The 18469-nt window shown below is 40.2% G+C and overlaps 1 protein-coding gene across 1 annotated transcript; it reads right to left on the bottom strand.

Moving 5' to 3' along the window:
• Positions 1-3770: 3770 nt before the first annotated feature.
• Positions 3771-14369, bottom strand: slc35b3 (solute carrier family 35 member B3). The gene is made up of 10 exons (XM_061093724.1): positions 14226-14369; positions 12408-12644; positions 12044-12165; positions 11365-11519; positions 9758-9865; positions 9158-9255; positions 8926-9018; positions 8532-8643; positions 7924-7993; positions 3771-4786 (listed from the first exon to the last, which is right to left on the bottom strand). The coding sequence occupies exons 2-10, from the start codon at positions 12621-12623 to the stop codon at positions 4636-4638; spliced, it is 1125 nt and encodes a 374-aa protein (XP_060949707.1). The 5' UTR covers positions 12624-12644; positions 14226-14369; the 3' UTR covers positions 3771-4635.
• Positions 14370-18469: the final 4100 nt, after the last annotated feature.

Genomic DNA, 18469 nt, shown 5'->3' with positions numbered 1-18469 from the left:
GACTTTGCGAGGGGGGGGGGGACGATAGATAAACATCTAGCCCTGGGGCTTTTTGGGAAGCGCGGCTCAGCCTAGCAGATGGCCATCATATTATATGAGGAGATCTCCTCGCAGAGGCTGGGGTATGGGTGGCTGGGTGTAATGAGTCTGAGGTAGCAGGAGGAGGAGGAGGAGGAGGAGGAGGAGGAGGAGGTGGGGAGTGGGGCTGATGTGGAGGGTGCATGGAGGGAAGGAAGGAGGAAAGGAAATGAGGAGAGATGGACTGCAGGAAAGAAGGAAATAAAGGCAACGGATAGAAGAAAAGAAGAAAGAACAGTAGTCATCATAAACGACAACAATTAGTTTCATGTTTGGAATGAACAACATGGCCAGCTTTCATGCTAACGTGCCATGCTACTTATCAATACGATGCTAAAGAGAATTATACGGGAAATAAAATCCTCAACCAGCTGAACACACAACAGAATATAAAGTAAATTATTTGATTGGGTAGCGGCTGTGCTTGAGCATTTGTTTAGACAGGATTTGATTGGCTGGTGCCTCCGTTGCAGAATGAAAAGTTGAGCTCTTCAAAACTTCTGCCACAAAGGTCCCACTGATAAACACGCTCTGCTCACACCAGTCGGTGTCAGCTGTCAATCATGACATTTCACCTTTAGCATCGATAATGACTTTATTTTTGGCTTTTTAGTTTGGACATGTCCCATCTGATAACGTAGAGGAGGGAAGTTATATTACCTTTACTTCAGCCCTCCACCAGGTGGCAATCGAGACGCTTTGGCTTCACTTTTGGGTAGCAATCGTGTCGTACATCTTTGTTTACAGTCTATGGGCTGAACTGTCTATAAGAAGTTACTCTTTCGCTCTTTAAATACTAACAGATGCTTTTAACTGACAATATTCAGCCACTGTGTGTGTGTGTGTGCGTGTGTGTGTGTGTGTGTGTGTGTATCCCTCCACAAGCCACCCCGCAGATCCCCACTGAACTGACTGCACCCATAATGAATGGGCCGCCAGTTCTCTGCACTGTAGCTGTACGAGGTGGGACCACATTATATAGCAATTGCATATTTTAAAGCAGTCCTTTAGCTGATTGGATGATGATGAACTATATATACATTTATTAAAACACAAATTCCGCACATGTTTCGATATCACAGCTTTATTAGAGCACCTAAAGCAATTTATGATATAAAAATGTTTTTCTGGAACAATAAGAAAACAGCTGACTTCAGTGGACGGTGAATTCCTGCGTGGTTTGGAAAAACCCTCAGTGTTCTAACAGGGGTCAGCCTGCTTTGTTAGGTGGTGCTAAAGACAAATGATGTACTCTGCCTTGAGGTCAACTGGGCTTTCCCATCCCATAATGACCTTTTAGGGAGCTCGAGGAAAGGAGTCGTTCCCATAGCGATGAGGCAGTGCTATTAACCGCACATCAAAAGGTGTTTATAATGACAAACAACCGTTTTAACAGGGAAGCGTGACCTCTCAGCCTCTAATGAACTGTCTCATTTGTCATCAATCATATAAACACTGTGTGATATTAATAAGAAAATCTTGTTGAATCAAAATCCTTTCCCCCATTTTGTGCCTGTGTGAAAAGTGAATCTGCAGCCAAACGAGAAGCATCCAAACCTTCTCTTCTGTTTTCAATTGAGTTACACGCTTCCAATCTGTGCAAGAAAAACTTAGCAGTCGCCAGTGTGTGTGTGTGTGTGTGTGAGTGGGTGTGTGTGTGCTGCTGTACTGCCAAAGGTTCCCTGAAGGAAAACGGATCTATGTCAGTTTGTCATCACACACAAGCTGCCAGATTTTATGAAATACCAAATTACTAATTGGCCCAGCATTAGGTTTCCTGCCTAGAAGAGAGACAGTCATATCTGGGCCTCTATTAGGATCACAGAGAGCGCCACACACAGCCGCCTCCCGCCGAGCTGGCACGTCTCTGTCATTTCACACCGTGCTATGGCACCGACACAGTGAGATCATCAAGGACAAAAGACTTCTCAAACATTCCCAGCGTATTCACAGGCCACGTAATCCTTCCCCTGATCGGGTTTTTTCAGTACCGGAGAAAGTCGATGGAATAAAACCCAAACAGTTTGTAGGGACATCTCCCTTCTTACCTGCATAGGTCCATTGAATGTCAAATTGCAGGGTCAGCAGATGGTACAAAAGCGCTGGGTTCTTGCTCCAGGGCACTACAGCAGGGAAGACTCCAAGACTCCAAGGTCAATAGGCAGCAGTTTTTCATCAATCGGCAACCTTGCACCTCAGAACGATAATTCATATTTAATGTAAAAATGGTACGCCCTTTATCGTACGACTCTGTGCTAACACTTTTAGCGCCAAAACGTGTTGATTAAACCAACAGTGTAAACTACAGAAGTGACCGTCCACTTTTATAACGACTCTGGATCCGGAAGTAAACTTCACATTGCTTTTCAAGAGTTTTAGACCTGGAACCAGACCCACAAGCTAGGATATGATCCAAAACATTTGATTCTGAGCAGAAAAAATATTGGAAAATAGAAAAAAAGGCAAAGGTTCAAGATTGTGTACATATTTTTTTAAGAGTGAAGGAACTAATCCCATAAACATTTGCTAATTTCCTCATTCTGAAGCGTATTTCTTTTTTAATTTTAACCTTGTTAATGCAGTCTTATAATATAGTGTAGTTTGTGTCTTGTAGCCATATAGCAGTTTATAAAGGGAGTGTTAATGCACCATCAGATTGAGCAGATCATAGCTCACAGGATTTTTCCAATTGGGGTTAACATTTCCATGGAAACAGCAATATAAACCAATCAGACTACACCTGAGGATTGTGGGTAGTATAGTATTTCTCCTTCACACAGCAAATTAAACATGTTTTTATTCTCATTTGAACTTCTTCAGGAGCAGATAACATTGTTTCACAGCCTTGTAGCATGTGTGGTGGTCTACCTTGGATGGTTAAAATGGTACTATTGATAATGAAAATCTCTATTTAGAAAATGATGAGATGTTTACTTCCGGCACCAAGCTGTTGAGCTCTATTACAACCTACTGTCATCATATCTAGTGCTGCACATTGTTGAACAGGAATAAGTGCATGAAAAACAGTGAAAGGAGGATGAATGCACTGGATTGTATTTTCCCCATTGAAAGCTGGTGCAAAGTGCACGTGTGTCATCAGTCAAATGACAGCACGGCATGGGCACTCAGTGTGCTATCACCTGCTCAAAACACAATAAAGTCAATGCGTTACTTTTAGAAACACTCACAAGGGAACAGAACATAGAAAAATATAAAATATAGGTTGTTTTTTTTTTGCTAAGGAAGCAGGTGTGAGCTTCATCACCATTTAGAGACAGTGCAGCCAGGTCTTGTGACACACACACACAAACACATTCACGATACTGCTTAGATCCAAATGCGTAGAACAGCCCTGGAAGAGTAAAGACTTGTGTTTATTTTCTGTCTAGTAGTGCTATCGTTGTTTTTTTTTCCTGGACTCCTAATCAAACACGCCCGAGGCCTCCGAATGGATAAACACACAGAGTTTGGCAACATTTCAACTCTTCTCCCAAGTGGTGCAAGGGGAAAGAATAAGGGTTGGACAGGGAGAGAGTGTGAGAGGGGGGGCTGTGAGAGAGAGTGCGAGAGACCCAAACCTTAGACATGTCTTCACCTTGAAGTTTGACTTTTTGTCCCCATAAGGAAGATGTAAATCGATTCAAGTCCCCACAACAATAGTAAACTTAATATTGACACACACAAACAGAAGATGAACGAATATCTCAATCTGTTTTATTGTAAAAAGGAGCCGTAGTATTTCACCCAAAAATGTAATTAACATATACTGGTAGTTGATGTTGTTGATGTACAGTTTGATCACATTCCCCAAAATGTCCCCATATGATGACACAACACATACTTTTCATGATTTCGGTTACAGTCATCTAAAAGTCACAAATCCACTCTGAAAAACACCACTTTCATAAAGACAAATATTATCTTAATCAATTTTCTTTCATAGTTCTGGCGTGTGCCGAGACAAATATGTCTTTGTCTGTGTGTGTTCTTTAAGGATGAGGATCGAACATTCATTTCAGACATGACACATCAACACGTCTCTTCAGACTCTTTCCTTCCAAACGTTGTTTTTTTCCAAGGTTTTTAGTGCACAAGTAATTTCCAGTGCAAAACTGTGCGATTTGGTTTGCTAAGGCGCAGGCTTCCCTTTTGAGAGTCTTCTAGTTCTTGGTGTTGTCCTCCGTGACGCTGGGAATGCTTTCCGTGGGACTGAGGCTTCGCTTTCTAAGAGCCCGTCAGCCATTGATCCCCTTTAAACAGTTACACTTCCTTCAATCTGCTGCAGATAGTCGTTTCAGTCCGTTCTACACCAGTGGTGTACTTACACATAGACAGGATACAGAAACTCCATCACCCATCATAATTATATCAAGTCAACCATTGCTGAGGCTGATTGGTTGTCAAACCCTGTATACCCATCCATGGCTCAGTGTTGGTGGTGATGAGGCTCAGGCACAGGGCTCAGCATATCCCCCTGATACAGGGGAGGGCAACTCTACATCTGAACAGACGTATAGTCTGCCTGTGCACGACTTCCACGATGCCTGTGGGCGCCTCCTATACATTTTGTGAAAGAAATTGAACTTTCTTTCCTGTGAGCAGCCAGCACTTGAGGTCCTTGATGGAGGGCAGCTTCATTTTATCTTTGTTTTTACTGTAAACATTCAGGAAGATGCCGAACAACACCAGAAGGCCGCCCCAGATGTACCTGTGGAGGGGATGATGGATAGATTAGATATTTCAAAGGGATGGGATAATGGTGAGGTAATAATTGCACATACAGTATAAAGTAGGTTTCAACCGGAGGATCATGAAAATAATCCGTTTCATATTAGATTTCTTAAAGGTACCCTTTAAGAATTGGAGTTGTTGACCATTCTTGAAAATGGTTTCACTCATCTACAGGAAAATATACACGAGTGAAGCAAGTTAAATGCAGAAGCTTCTGTATGGGACTTGTCATTGAAAGTCATTGACTGGTTTGATGAGTATAAAAGAGATTCTAAACGGATGTGATCTTGCTCTCCACTGAGATAATCAAAATGCACCATGAGGGAATATAAGACTGTGTTGCATCAGTCCTATAACATTGACTATTGAAGAAGGAATGCAGCTGCTGCGGTGGTTTGTGGTCGCTCAGCACCTTGTAAAGACAGTTGATGTTGATTTAGTTTTGGGCAACAACTTCTTTTAAGTTCCCCCCCTGGCATGTCCAAGACTTCCTGACAGTACTGCTGTTGCAAAGACTAAATTACAATCTGGCTACTTCTATGACGGAGTAAAAACACAATGTTTGCATCTTTTGATTTAACCCATATTCTAATCACAGCCTTTTGGCTTAGCGAGCTGTACAGAGACGGATGTTTTCACTGTATAACTGATGTCTGTGAAAATCCAAGATGGCAGCATGTCAGTCCACATTAACGTTAGTGTGGTTTGTTTTTACTGTAGTGTTTAAATACATTAAAATTCATAGTGAATGCTGTATTATTTATATTTCGGTCCTGGACCATCTCATTAAAAGATTCAACTCTGACTAGTCAGGATTAAATAACTGATATTTCGCCTTGTAATTCTTAACTAATAGGAATGTATTTAAAAATACATTTCAGATATTTAGAACTATATTTCAAAAATCTAAAATGCAACAGTAACTACTAATATTTATATTAATTCTAGAGGCAACATGTAAGGTATCTTATACCTGATGAGTTTTGGATATTAAAAGTAATTGCCTCTACTCAACCTATAATTGTAAATATCTTAAATAACCAAATGAAATAATGTGCTATTTAAGGTGGTATATAAAATATGCAAATTATGGATTTAGAAGGAAATGTATGTTTTTCTAAAGATAAATGTTGCATGAGTAAGTACATGCAAGTTAAGAGCAGGCATTGAAAATGGTGTGTTGACATGTTTAAATAGCATGTTGACGTGCAGAAAATAATATGCAAATTAGGAAACCTATTCAAAAAGTAGATGCAAATTAGGGTGACATTTCCTGAAATGGTTTGGTGGAAATTCAAAATTACATTTTGACATTTTGAAAAAATACATGCAAATTAGGATGACATACCCCAAAAGTATATGCAAATCTGGGTAAGAGATCCAGATCCTTTTTCAATCAGTGGACATTATAGATATCTGTAATGTTCTAACAAGTGAAAAAGGAATTACTACTATTGATGATTAGATATCAGGAAATCAAATTCTGACTAGTTGAAATGTAAAGTCTCTTTGTAAAAATATTTATCTTATTCTGTCAAAACTATTTGACAGATATCTCAAATTACACATCTCAATCGACATGTTTCTCGCGCCGATGGTGGTATTGCTTGTTATGTGAAACCAAAATATCATGTCAGGGTAGCTGTGTCGGAATCAATTTGCAAGCTACGGAAATTTTGGCAGTGAATGTGGAAATTGCAAAGAGACTCTGTACCGCCTGTGTCTTATGGGCCTCACTTTATTTCAAATGATGGATAGGAGCCTTTAGAGCATCTTTTTTTAGTCTAATACTTTTTAGATAGTGATCTAAACTGGGATTGGCTGAGCCAGTATCTGATGCTTTTAAATCTTTCTGTGATTCTGTCAAACTCACTCAGTTGATTACCTCAACTCATCCAAATCTTAAAATGGTCATAGACATCCACCTTTTTTGTAAAGATCCTTTTCCGCTGGTCAAAAAACCCACTGACATGTGGCTTTTGTCTGCAGTGGGACTAGTTAACATTTGTGTTCACTTCCAGGTCAAATGACTGTGTAGTACAACCAGGTGTTTATCGAGTCTGGCTCCAATCGGCAGAGATGGAAACATGTCACTGAAGTAAACATGCTAATTTGTTCTTCATCTCTCTATTTTGCCCGTCTAGACGCTGACACTGCACCTTTTCAGGCACAACGTTATGATGCGCATCAAACTTCTGGCAGTTGGCACATAAATAGCCATGAGCGTTTGTGCCCTAATTGTTTTTTTTACATCTTGGGAACCATGTGCAACAGCAGGGATTTTTTTTGTATCGCGCAAGATGCAACACTGGCAAGACATCGAGGTTCCTGACACCTTGGTGTCCAGTGCGTTGACTTGATGCAAGAAAAAAGACTCAAAGGCAAATTCCTCTTTTGGCACAGGGATAGGAATCAATCACCTTTTTAAGTGTGTTTGACGGCATTAAAATGTGGAGATAACCATAGCATTCTTTTGGTTTTATACAAATCAGACTTCAGATGAAAAATTTTCATATCTCTGCTGTAATTAAGTTGGTAAATGACATTTTTGTTGCACTTGTCCACCATTTCAGCAACCTGGGGAAAGCTACCACTAGCTACTGGAGGATAGAAAAGTCAGTTTTGGTTGTGCAGTGGCAGAGGTAAACATACAACATTTTGCCTTACCAATAATTGGCTGATAATAAATAACGCCGAAAATAAATCTGTTGGTTGAAATGTAAACTGCAGTCATGGAAGGGACTGAGAGTTCACTGGAGGGCCAACACAAGCTAGAGGGAGAATGAAGGTGGCCATAAGGACAGCCAAAAGTTTGTTGTATCTTGTGAATATGCATTTTTAAAGTCATGATGGAGAAATAGAGCAGGAGAGGTACAGTGAAAAACTAGACCCTTTTGACAGAGCAGAGGATTATAGATTGTGAGCGAGACGGTGAAGGACAAGAAGAAAGAGCAGCGGAGCAGTCAAGGTCTCTAAATGGACTAAGGACATAAAAACCAGGGGCAGGGATGCCAAACAAAGTTGTATTTGTCCAAGAAGAGGTCAGCAGTCACACTGTAGACTCACTTTTAACAAGGAGAAAACAGATTCAAGTCAAAAGGTGTCGGTACTTACTGAAAAGTGAAAGGTTTTGTGAAGAACATGAAGGAAAGCACGATCGTCATGGCCTTTCTCCCGGTGGTTACTGCAAAGGAGTCAAACATTTGTGGTACCGTCAGTGCCAGTTAATAATGTTTCTACTACATTACAAATAGGAAACAAAAGCTCCACAGAGGTAACTTTCTGGGTGATGAGAAGTGTGTAACTGTTAAATAGTTAGAAATTCTGTTAATTTATTACAATTTTATCAACCAAACATGCAGAGTCCATCTGATCCACAGAAATTGATTTGAATTTCACCAATGAAATATTGCTCCAGATCCTGTGGAGTATTTTCAATGTGGTCAATGTAACCTGTTTGTATAAAATTCCATTTGAGATTTAATATCCTACACTCGATCTTAAAAATACTCCAATTATTGTAAAATGGTGTGCGCTGTTTTATTGCAGATGATCATCTTTGTATGTAAACTATACCAGTTTTTTTCTCAATGTGTATGTTGTGGAGAGCTATATTTTTTGTGTCTACACCAGTTGGTTATTAAAACAATGGCACTGATTTGTATGACTTTTTTCCCTGTGGCAAAAAAGGAAAAGAACGCTTGACACGTTGTTCCTCTGACCTGTGACTGCAACCAGGGCACCAAACAGCTTGATCAAGGCCAGCACGAAAGAGATGCCAAAGTAACCCGTAAGAGAGAAGAAGAATGCGTAACCGTACGTCACCACAGGATGCTGGGAGGGAGGGAAATAAAAGTAAATAAAGTACAAGGAACACAGCTGATACAGAGGAATGTATATAAACCTAATTTAAAAAGTAACTACACAAGAAAAGCAACACATTTTGTTTATATTATAATCATATTGTATGACAAAGGATTTCAGCAAAGAGACAAGCTCCAGTCCGTCAACTGAAAGAAACACAGACACATAATTGACATCTGTGATAACACAGTCTGTCTGCAGCTCCACAAAGTACCAAGGGTACATACTCGTTTTATCTGCGGCTATATTCACCTCTGAGCAGAATGCCACTGCTGTGCCCAGCCCACCCACACAGAGCAGGCCTGTCAGTATGTAGACAAAACCGATGGAGTACGAATACAGCACCTGTCAACAAGATACCATGTGTTCAGTGAGTGACATCACACAGGTTTACAACAGTCAAGTTGAGCTCCATATTCTGCATTCATCTCAAATGTTTATGTGCATACATCTACTAAACAAGTATACTGTATGTACAGGGTACCATTTCAGAGTTGGAGCCGTTATGGAGTTTCATGGCTTTCTCCTGCACGTTTCCTATGGCGGCGTCTGCACACAGTGCCAGGGAGATGAGGAGAACACCTGTATAACAAACATGCACACAAGGACAAGGAAATTAAGAAAGGAATAAACTAAATAGATTATCTAGGGTGGGATGGGCTGGCAAAAGAAAGTTATGGCAATGTAACACTATACTGCATATATTTTAAGAAACAAAGTACATTAGATTGCTTGGATTTTTATACAAATAAATTATGTTTTAGAGACATATATCAAACCTAAATATATAGTATTACCTATGTCTATATGTCCTCTTCACAAGACAATATTTTCTTTATATTGACAGACAAGAAATAAGAGACTTTAGTTTTTGTTCTGATAAAACAAAGTGTCTTGTAGCAGTAGCTGCCTGCAGTTTCTAGCTGCTCAGTTCCATCTTAGTTCTGCTATAGCAGCCCAGCCACGTGTAATCTAACCCTGAGAATACAGCAGGGTGTTGTGGGTCTTTCTTTGACAGTTGTGATAGTATTACAGCATTAATGTGAAACCGCTGGAATCGCCTGTTGGATCTGGGAGATGTTACCTGTGACGTTGAAGGTTGGGGCCACTTTGCTGTCGGCTAGTGTAAACCAGATGAGTCCAAGACTCATGCACACGGCAGCAGACACATCAGCCAGATTATAGCGTTTACCTGGAACACAGACAATATCTTTATATGACAACTGTGAAATCAGAAAAACCCAAATTCCCCAAATCCCAACATCTCTGTGTGTAGAAAAGATTTGTGTTTTCTTAAAAAGGGGGCTATGATAAGATGTCATACCTTTAGCTACAGTGTCACACAAAGTGCTGGAAATTTGACACAATTTTCTGCTTTACATCTGTACACAGATGTTAACAAACGTACTTCTTTTTCTCTCCGGAGGTATTTTTCACAAATACTAATATTCCCTACACATGCGTTTGTAACACATACAGGTTTACCAAGGTTAATTTACAACAAGAGACTTTAAAATTATTTGTAGACATAATTTTACAAGCTCGACCCTAATTTGAGTCCATTATATTTTTTTGTATAAGTTGACATCAGATTCAAGTAAAATGTAGCTGTCCAAAGTTTTTGAAATGGGCACTTTCCAAAACACCAAGTTTCAGTGATTGTGCGTGTAACAATGCACAAAAAAGCGGTGTAAAAAAAGTGAGGGGGAAAAAAACAACAGGATGAAGGAGTCTTTCAAAAAACAAAAAAAGCTGACTGATGGATGCCTTGAGGTTGACACAGGGACGCAGCATCAGGTTGGCTGTGGTCGGCTTTGATTCCCTGATTCGCCTTTGAAGGGCCTCACATCAGATGCAAACCTACACCCGTACCTCCATCCCTCTCTCCCCACTCTCTTTCCTCTTTGCATTCTAAGTGAACAAATTCTGTTTTCCACTTGAGCCCTTGAGGGACCACGGACTTCACATCTACCCATCTTGAAAGAAACGGAAAAAGGCAAAAAAAAATGCTGAAAACATGTCTGACGTTGAGGACACAGAACCTTGAGAAGCCCGGCGTGAGGATGAAAGGACAGGCAGAACCAAGAGCAGGGAGAAACAGAGAGTACCGCCGACCGGCCTCTGACAGACGAAAACAACAGTCGTGCATAAAAAGAAGGTACCGAAAGTTGAAAGGTGGTCATCGCTTCAAAGAAACCATGTGCAGTGGCTGAAATGAGGTGTAAGATTAGCCTTCTCCAAAACTCAACTCTGTCAACTCTCTGGTCAGCTCAAACAGCAGTCACAAAAAAGGACGAAAAACTAAACATAAGCCGATTAACTAATGATGCAAACTTAATTTTCTGTTATTCTTTCGAATAAAAGGAAATACAGTTTACCTTCTTTTAAAGAACTTGGATAATGAAACAATTTTTATTTGTTAATCATTCCAAGTTGATCCTGTGTATATGATGTACAGTGATATATGGACAGAAATGGATGATGACATTCAGAATAATGTTTTCATCAGTGTATAATCATCTGAATATAAGAACTGTTGTTCCACAGAAAAAAACTTTTGTGTTTAAAATCTGATATAATATAAATACATCTTGTTCTATGGGATATTCCAGAAAGTAGAAGCACAAGTACAAGTTCATACATGTGTGAGGATGTGCATATAAGTTAGGTGTAAAAATAAATAAATATTACCTTGAATGAACACTCCTCCAATCATGACAGGGATGAGTTTACAGCACTTGAAGATGACCTGTGTGGGGTAGTTCAAGTAGCCCAGAGAAGTGTTGGACAGGCCCATGGTTCCCACTGTCAGAAATGCTATGATCATATAGGTCTTCCCTGGTATCCTGGAAGACGGGGAAAAATTAAGTGGTTGAGAAGTGGTTTCCATGTTTAGCTGCAGTGTTGCTTCAGCAGATTTTAAGTAGCAAAAGACATCAGACGTGCAGAGTTGCCAAGTGGTTGTAATTTTAGGGTTATGTTAATATAGGATCCGTTTTTTATTATCATAGTAGGGCGACTCATTTTAGAAAGGCAGCAAACAGAAAACATGTTCTTTGTTTAGATTATCAAATGAAAAATGAATCATAAATGTTTGTTTTGTGGTTGCTAGCACTAGCATTAGCACCATGCATGCTGTTATGTAAAAGGAAGAATAAAACACCTTGTTGTATTAATTAGTCAGGTTGTTAAATTTTGTTTATGATTGATCTTGCAGAAATAATCCACAGTCTGACTGCGACCTCTCAACATGGAGACCTGGCGACTAAATCCTGAGCCGCAGCCGCACCGACAGGATAAACAACGTTACAAACGAGTGACAGTGATCGAGGTGAATAAGTAAAAGAACAGGTTAGTTTGTTGGCCGTACCTTCTGCGTTTGTCCTGTGTGAGCTGAAGCTCGACTAATCCAAACATGGAGTAGAAGCCAAACTGGATCAGAGTGAGGTACCAACCAAAAGGCTTGAATCCTTCCACAGAAAAGATCAGCTCCTGGAGGGAGGGACAGATACAGAAAACAAAGCAGGTCATTATGTGCTTCTCTTTCATCTTGTGAAATTCTGTCCATGCAAAAACACACACACCCTTCATAACAGCACTTATCCTTAACTGTAACAAGCTTTAACAGATTAATTCCAAGATATTTTAAAACACATTTGGTTGTGTGTATATGTGGGAGTATGGTACATCTAGTATATCTCAGTTTGTGTTGTGTTGAGGTTGTGATTTGTTACCTGCAGGTATCCGTAGATGAGGTAAAAGAGGAAAACTCCTGCCACACAAATCATAAACTGTGTAGCAGTGCTGAAGTTGGTCAGGTTGATTCCCAGAACCTTCAGCTCCTCCACAGACTTTATGTGGGGTGACATCACTTCTGTTGACGACGGGACGGAAATGGAAATGTGCTTCCTTGAACTGTTGTAGCTCACGATGCCATATTTGGCACTCATTGTGTTCACAGCTGCTGGGACCTGTGGGAGCATGGAGAGATATTTAACAACGATCATCTTAGACGTCACCTTTTCCTGCTCAAGCCTCAAGTACAGCTTGGATCTTAAGTAGCAACAGGGCTCAAAATCTACAAAAGCAGCTTTGTCATTCTTGTAGATTAATGTGGACAGACAGCTTAATGGTGATTAGCATTAGGTAACTAATGTGTATCTACAAACCTGCAAATAATAGGCTGATGGAACAAACTTTGACCAAAAATAAGGTTTTATCATCTTATCAAAGGGTTCAAAATATATCCATCATCACAGTGTCTGAAAAAGTAAAGCCTGTTCAGCAGAGTGTTGCTCAACTTGAGTCACATTCAGTTAGAGCGTCGAGATCCACCACGGCTAAACAATCCTATATATGCCTGATCTTTTTCAAGATCAATTATGTTGCAATGTTATGAACAAAGAAATCCTGGTTTGGTCCCTTTAACCAGATCTGCCGCAGACTTTAGTTAGTTTATTGTCCAAGAGAAGGAAGTCACATAACTGCACATTTCCATTCACCCCCACCAAACACTTCCTATGCAAAAAAACTAAAAAACAGAGCAACACCTCGCAAACAACACACATCATACAATAACAAACATGGGCATCTAATAAACATGAAGCACTGACTGAAGGTAAACAGCTGGTTTAGCGATGGTTCCAGGCTTTTGTCAAAGCGAGCCCTGTTGCACCTTATTGACATTAACCTGTGTCCTGGTAGCATTGTGTTAAAGTGGCAGCTGAGTGAGTTATGCAATGAACTATGTGGAAGATGGCCTTAGAATTCATTAAAGAGAGGCTGCGTGTGGAACAACCAGTCATTGGCAGCAGTTTGGTTTTGCATTTAATGTTTTGTCCAGGTTGTTACAGAGAGCATTTGATGGATGCTTCCCCGGCAGCTTCCCTCCACCAAGTTATATGCAAACCAACTCAGTACTTTAAAGCATAATCCACAAAGAGACACAAGTGAAAATATCTGGTAATAAATAAACAGTTTTTTCGAAGCAGACAATGCAAACTTTAGAGATGTACCAACCACCTGTATGTAACTGCATCATGACACATGGGACAGAGCAGATGTCATGTTTCCCTACATGCCTGGAAATCATTGACTGTCATTGTGAAATCCAGCTGGAGATGTTCTCTATCAGATCAGTATGTGCTGTCCTGTGTGTTGCAAGCATGTCGTGTCATTAGCTCTGGATCTCAATGCAAACGTGAGGGAAACGAGTGTGTGATCATCAATAGTCCAGATTCACACACGTTATGTTCGTTTAACATCCGGAGCCGCTGCATCAAATTAAAACTAAACAGCCCCACGATTTGTAGCTTTTAGCAAGAGTAGCATGTTTTTACAAGGAGCATGACGCCTAGCTAAGCTACATGGAGCAGCCACTTGCTAACTCCTTAGCTTATATAGACAAGCTAGCATATATTAACCCCCTAATACAAGCGGCCATGCTAGTAGTCGATGTCAGACGATTGATATGATGACTGGTATCGACTTGTTTCATCGCTGCCTTTCATTTCTCAACCCCAACATCAACGCTAGGACAGAGAGCTCGCTACCTGCAACAACACTTCCGGGTTTCTCAACGTTAGCTTATCTTCTTCTTCAGAGGCGACATTAAGTCTCCTGGACCCTCCGGCTTCATCTTTCGTGTTTTCCAGACTTCGTCTTGTTTTTTCCGTCTCAGTGACACACGGTAAACATCACACACACACACGGAGAGAGAGCAGGGGGAGGTGTTAGCCTCGGTTAGCTTGCAGGAAGCTACCCCGGCACCCGCTGCAGTCGCACAAACAGCCAACAACTTCCGCCCTGCTGCGACCTCTGACCTGTGCTGCTATTGGTCCAGCCGGCCACACACTGGCTACAGGTTAATGGACGGACACGTTGGTGAGGTGGCGTGAGTCTGCAGCTGGAGAGAAGATGGGGTCAGTCAGTGGAAGAGAGTGAAGGAGATGGAGGCAATGCAGGCTGAGTGTTCTCCTCCATCTTGAGTTCACACGGTGAGTTGAAGTGTCCATCACGTGTGCACATCACCACAAGTTCATCAATCACATACTTTTCTACACTTGCATGCCAGTTATTGTGGAATTGACCCATTTATATGCACACTGATACCATTTTTATATTCATATCACATTGTACACTCATGCAAATTTACACCTCTATAAATTATGTATTTGAGCTTACCGCCTATTTTTACCATTTTAAATTATTTAATCTTGTTTATGCTCTTTTCTCATCGGTAACATTTGATCTTTATTCTGTATCTGTGTTTTATTGCTGTGTGATCTTTGATTTACTTCTAAGTAATATCTGATTGTTTGCTTTCAAAGAAACTGTTTCCTATTGTTTGCCATTGTACTTGACTCACGTATTTTTGTTTTTTACAAATAATAAATCTGTCTGCAGTGAAAGGTGTATACTATATATTTTTCCTTTTTAAAAGTTTTAAAAGTGTTTTCAATTGCCTTTTTCATTCTCTTCAATTTCCCCACTGCAGAAAATCGTATTTGACCTCATCTTAAGGAGACCTCATTTGTGTGTTCTTGTGCTGTCGGAATAATCTGAAAAATGATTTCTCAACTGATAAAATGATAATAATAATATACAAAACAGCTCTTTTGCTGCTAATACTTTTCTACTTTTAGTCAACTTTTTAAGTTTATCTTAACCATTTGTATATTTACACTGTGGTATTGCTTTTACGTAAGTAGAGTTTCTAAGTACTTTTCCAATACTGCACTTTCATGTGAACATAATCTCAAGTCTGAAAAAGTGGTGAAAGTTTTGGTACCCGAGTTGCTGAAGTCATCACTTCACCAATCGTGAATTTACATAATTTAACAGTTGTCTCTAAACAGTAGCTTTTTCAATGTGAACTGGCAAACTACATGTTCATCTCTCACAAGCGCCTGGCACCAAACTTTTTCGCTGTTTTTATGATGAATGTGCATTTTTTATTATCTAGCTGCCTGTCACATACCTGATGCCTTTTCTTCACTCTATGTTATTGTGCAAATAGTAGAAAGAGGTGTCAAGGTGTTGTTTGAACGCTCTAACCACTGTTTTTTCAGAAGGGACCTTCCGAGAAGCATGTGGATGCACAGGATCTCCATTTGTAGAATGTAATCAAGTACATTTACTCAAGTACTGCAGTACAATTTTGAGGTATTAACCATTTCCATGTAGGGAATAAATCAGTTTTAGTAACTTTTTAGATTCAAATTTTCTAAAAAAAATGATGATACAATCCCGATATTGTTGATTAAATTTTCGCAAAAGTCTTTTCTGCTGAAAATATGTTTTCACTTTTTGTCTTCTTTACTTTAAAAAAAGTTAGCAGTGTCATTATCTTCTTTAGGTATCATTTTTATATTGTTAGCAGCATGTAGAGTGCAGGGCATGGAGTGGCATCGCTCATGTTATTGCTTATATCATCGACTATTCCTGCATTCCATGTAGAATTTCTTCTTTTTCCACTTTCTCTATTTTCCCATTATTGTCTTCATCCTTCCATTCTGCTTTCATGTCCATGTGAGCTTTCCACCCCTCCATTTCCCTCACTTCTTTCCTCCCCTTATTACATTATTCCTTACTCTACTTTCTCTGTTCTGCCTATGTCACTCAGCCGTCTCATATTCCTGCTTCTCCCTCTTTGGCTTCCCCGGTATATAAGGCATGAAACTCTTTTATCCCCCTCCTCCCTCTCCGAGCTTTCCTTTCTCCCCGCCATGCAATCTTAAATTTCTCCCTCCGCCTGCCTCCTTCCTCTTCCTCCCTCTCTCTCTTTCTCCCTGTCCTCTGTCCCCAGCCAGAGGTTAATACACTCCAGGATGGCATTATTTCCTCCCTGGCCCTCCGACAATATAAAAATTCAGAATGGACAGCTCAATCCCTCTTCCATCTCAGATTTGATTGTAATGGTATTGCCTCCTGTCCCTGGGAGGCCCCTGCTGCCTCACCAACCCGGCTTTTATGACACTAAATGGCCAGGCTACAATTTTTCCATCTATTCAAAAAATTCTGTTAATAACTCATTGGGAATGAGACGTCTGCACTCCCTGGGCCGTCTGTGGCCAGGTCCCTCACCCCTCTGCTCACAGGGGTCACCGCATTTAGAAAAAAGATGCAGGGCTGAATCGCAAATATAAAAGGTTAATTAATCTCTGTGAATTTACAGTCCCCTCTCCCCATTCCCCATGCACTCCAATTGACAGTCCCAAAGAGACAAAAAATGTCATATTTACAGCCCTGAATGGAGAAAGTGCTCAGCAATGCACAGGAGTCGAGCGCAGGTGCAGGCCTGTCCAGCCGCTCTCTCTTCTCCCCCGTCCAACTTTACAAGTGTAACCATTCATCACGTGTGATGGATTTATGTAATAAAACCCATTTCCTCTCCCCATACGATCCTATTAAATAATAAAATAATTATTTATTGATTATTCAAACAGGTACATATGCGCGGGTAATGGCTTTGTACCACACCACTGGACCCGCAATAAATAAAGCCGGGTGGAGAAAAGGGCTGAGAGAGACGGAGAGGAATAAAACAGGGAGAGGGAGGAATGAAGGGGGAACAAAATGACTTTAGAACAAGAGAAATCTGGATCCAATATGGCCTCTCGCAGCACGCATCAGGAAGGACATTATTCAATCTTCAGGAGGCTCATATGGGAGCATGACCTATGATATACATACTATATGAAACCTAGAAATTACAATCCACTTCAGTGTCCTGCACAGAGTTTGTCTCAGATTTTGAAATATCTTTTAAAATGACTGTAAATATTCATAAACTTCATTTAAATCATAATTCTCTTCAGGAATATATAAGTAAATACATAAGCAAATAATAAAATAAAAAATTCTTCTTTGAAAAGGTGGTTGATAAATGTAAATAGTGTAGGCTATTGTTTTTACCAAGGTGCTGTCAGGTATGATGAAAGAAATGATCTCCCCTCTTCATTAACGATTTAAGGTGTAATAATATTTCATCAACATGCGGACGAAACCTATGTTATATATTTGGTTGTCTTGTGTATTATCTAAAATGTTTCCAACTATATTCAAACACAGAGAAATACCCAATTAGATACATGGTGATGGGACAATTCATGGTTACGTGGCTTTGTCCATCTCTGCTATAACTTCAGGGGCAAACGATGTATAATGAAGGCAAATACTCTGCTAGCCAGTTAGCCAGTCTTCTGTTTTTTTCCCTCCTGAGTTGCCTTCTGTAGATTTTCATTGGCGATGGTGGTGATGACAACAACTCCCATGATCCTACGTGACTTCACAACATCATTAAACTAGATATTTAGGGCCCGAGCACCGAATGGTGAGAGGCCCTATTGAAATTGTAAGGATTATTATTATTGTGACTATGTGGAATTTGCTTTTTGAGGGCTTTCCCATGCTCAAAAACTTTCTAAACTCTGTAGTATATTAGAACTTGGTGAAAATGACAGTATTCTGGAGTATTTGGAAATGGGCGTGGCAAAATGGCTCAACAGCGCCCCCTGGAACCCAGCCGCTAGGTTTCCACATAACCGATTTTCACCAAAATCGGGCGAGAGGTGTATTGTGACTAATGATGAAAAAAAGCCTCTTAGAGCATTATGAAAAACGCAACAGGAAGCCCGCCATTTTCTATTTAGTGGCCATTTTGACCATATTCACCATTTTTACTTTGACATACTTGTCCCAGGGCTTTCATCAGATCAACTTCAAATTCAGATGAGTGTCATCACAACAAGATGGAGATAAAAAATGATTTAGGGATTTGTACTTCGTCACACCG

The sequence above is a fragment of the Limanda limanda genome, chromosome 20 (assembly GCF_963576545.1).
Source record: "Limanda limanda chromosome 20, fLimLim1.1, whole genome shotgun sequence".
NCBI lineage: Eukaryota > Metazoa > Chordata > Actinopteri > Pleuronectiformes > Pleuronectidae > Limanda > Limanda limanda.
The sequence above is the reverse complement of the archived record's forward strand: the minus strand, read 5'-3'. Positions and strand labels throughout refer to the sequence as shown.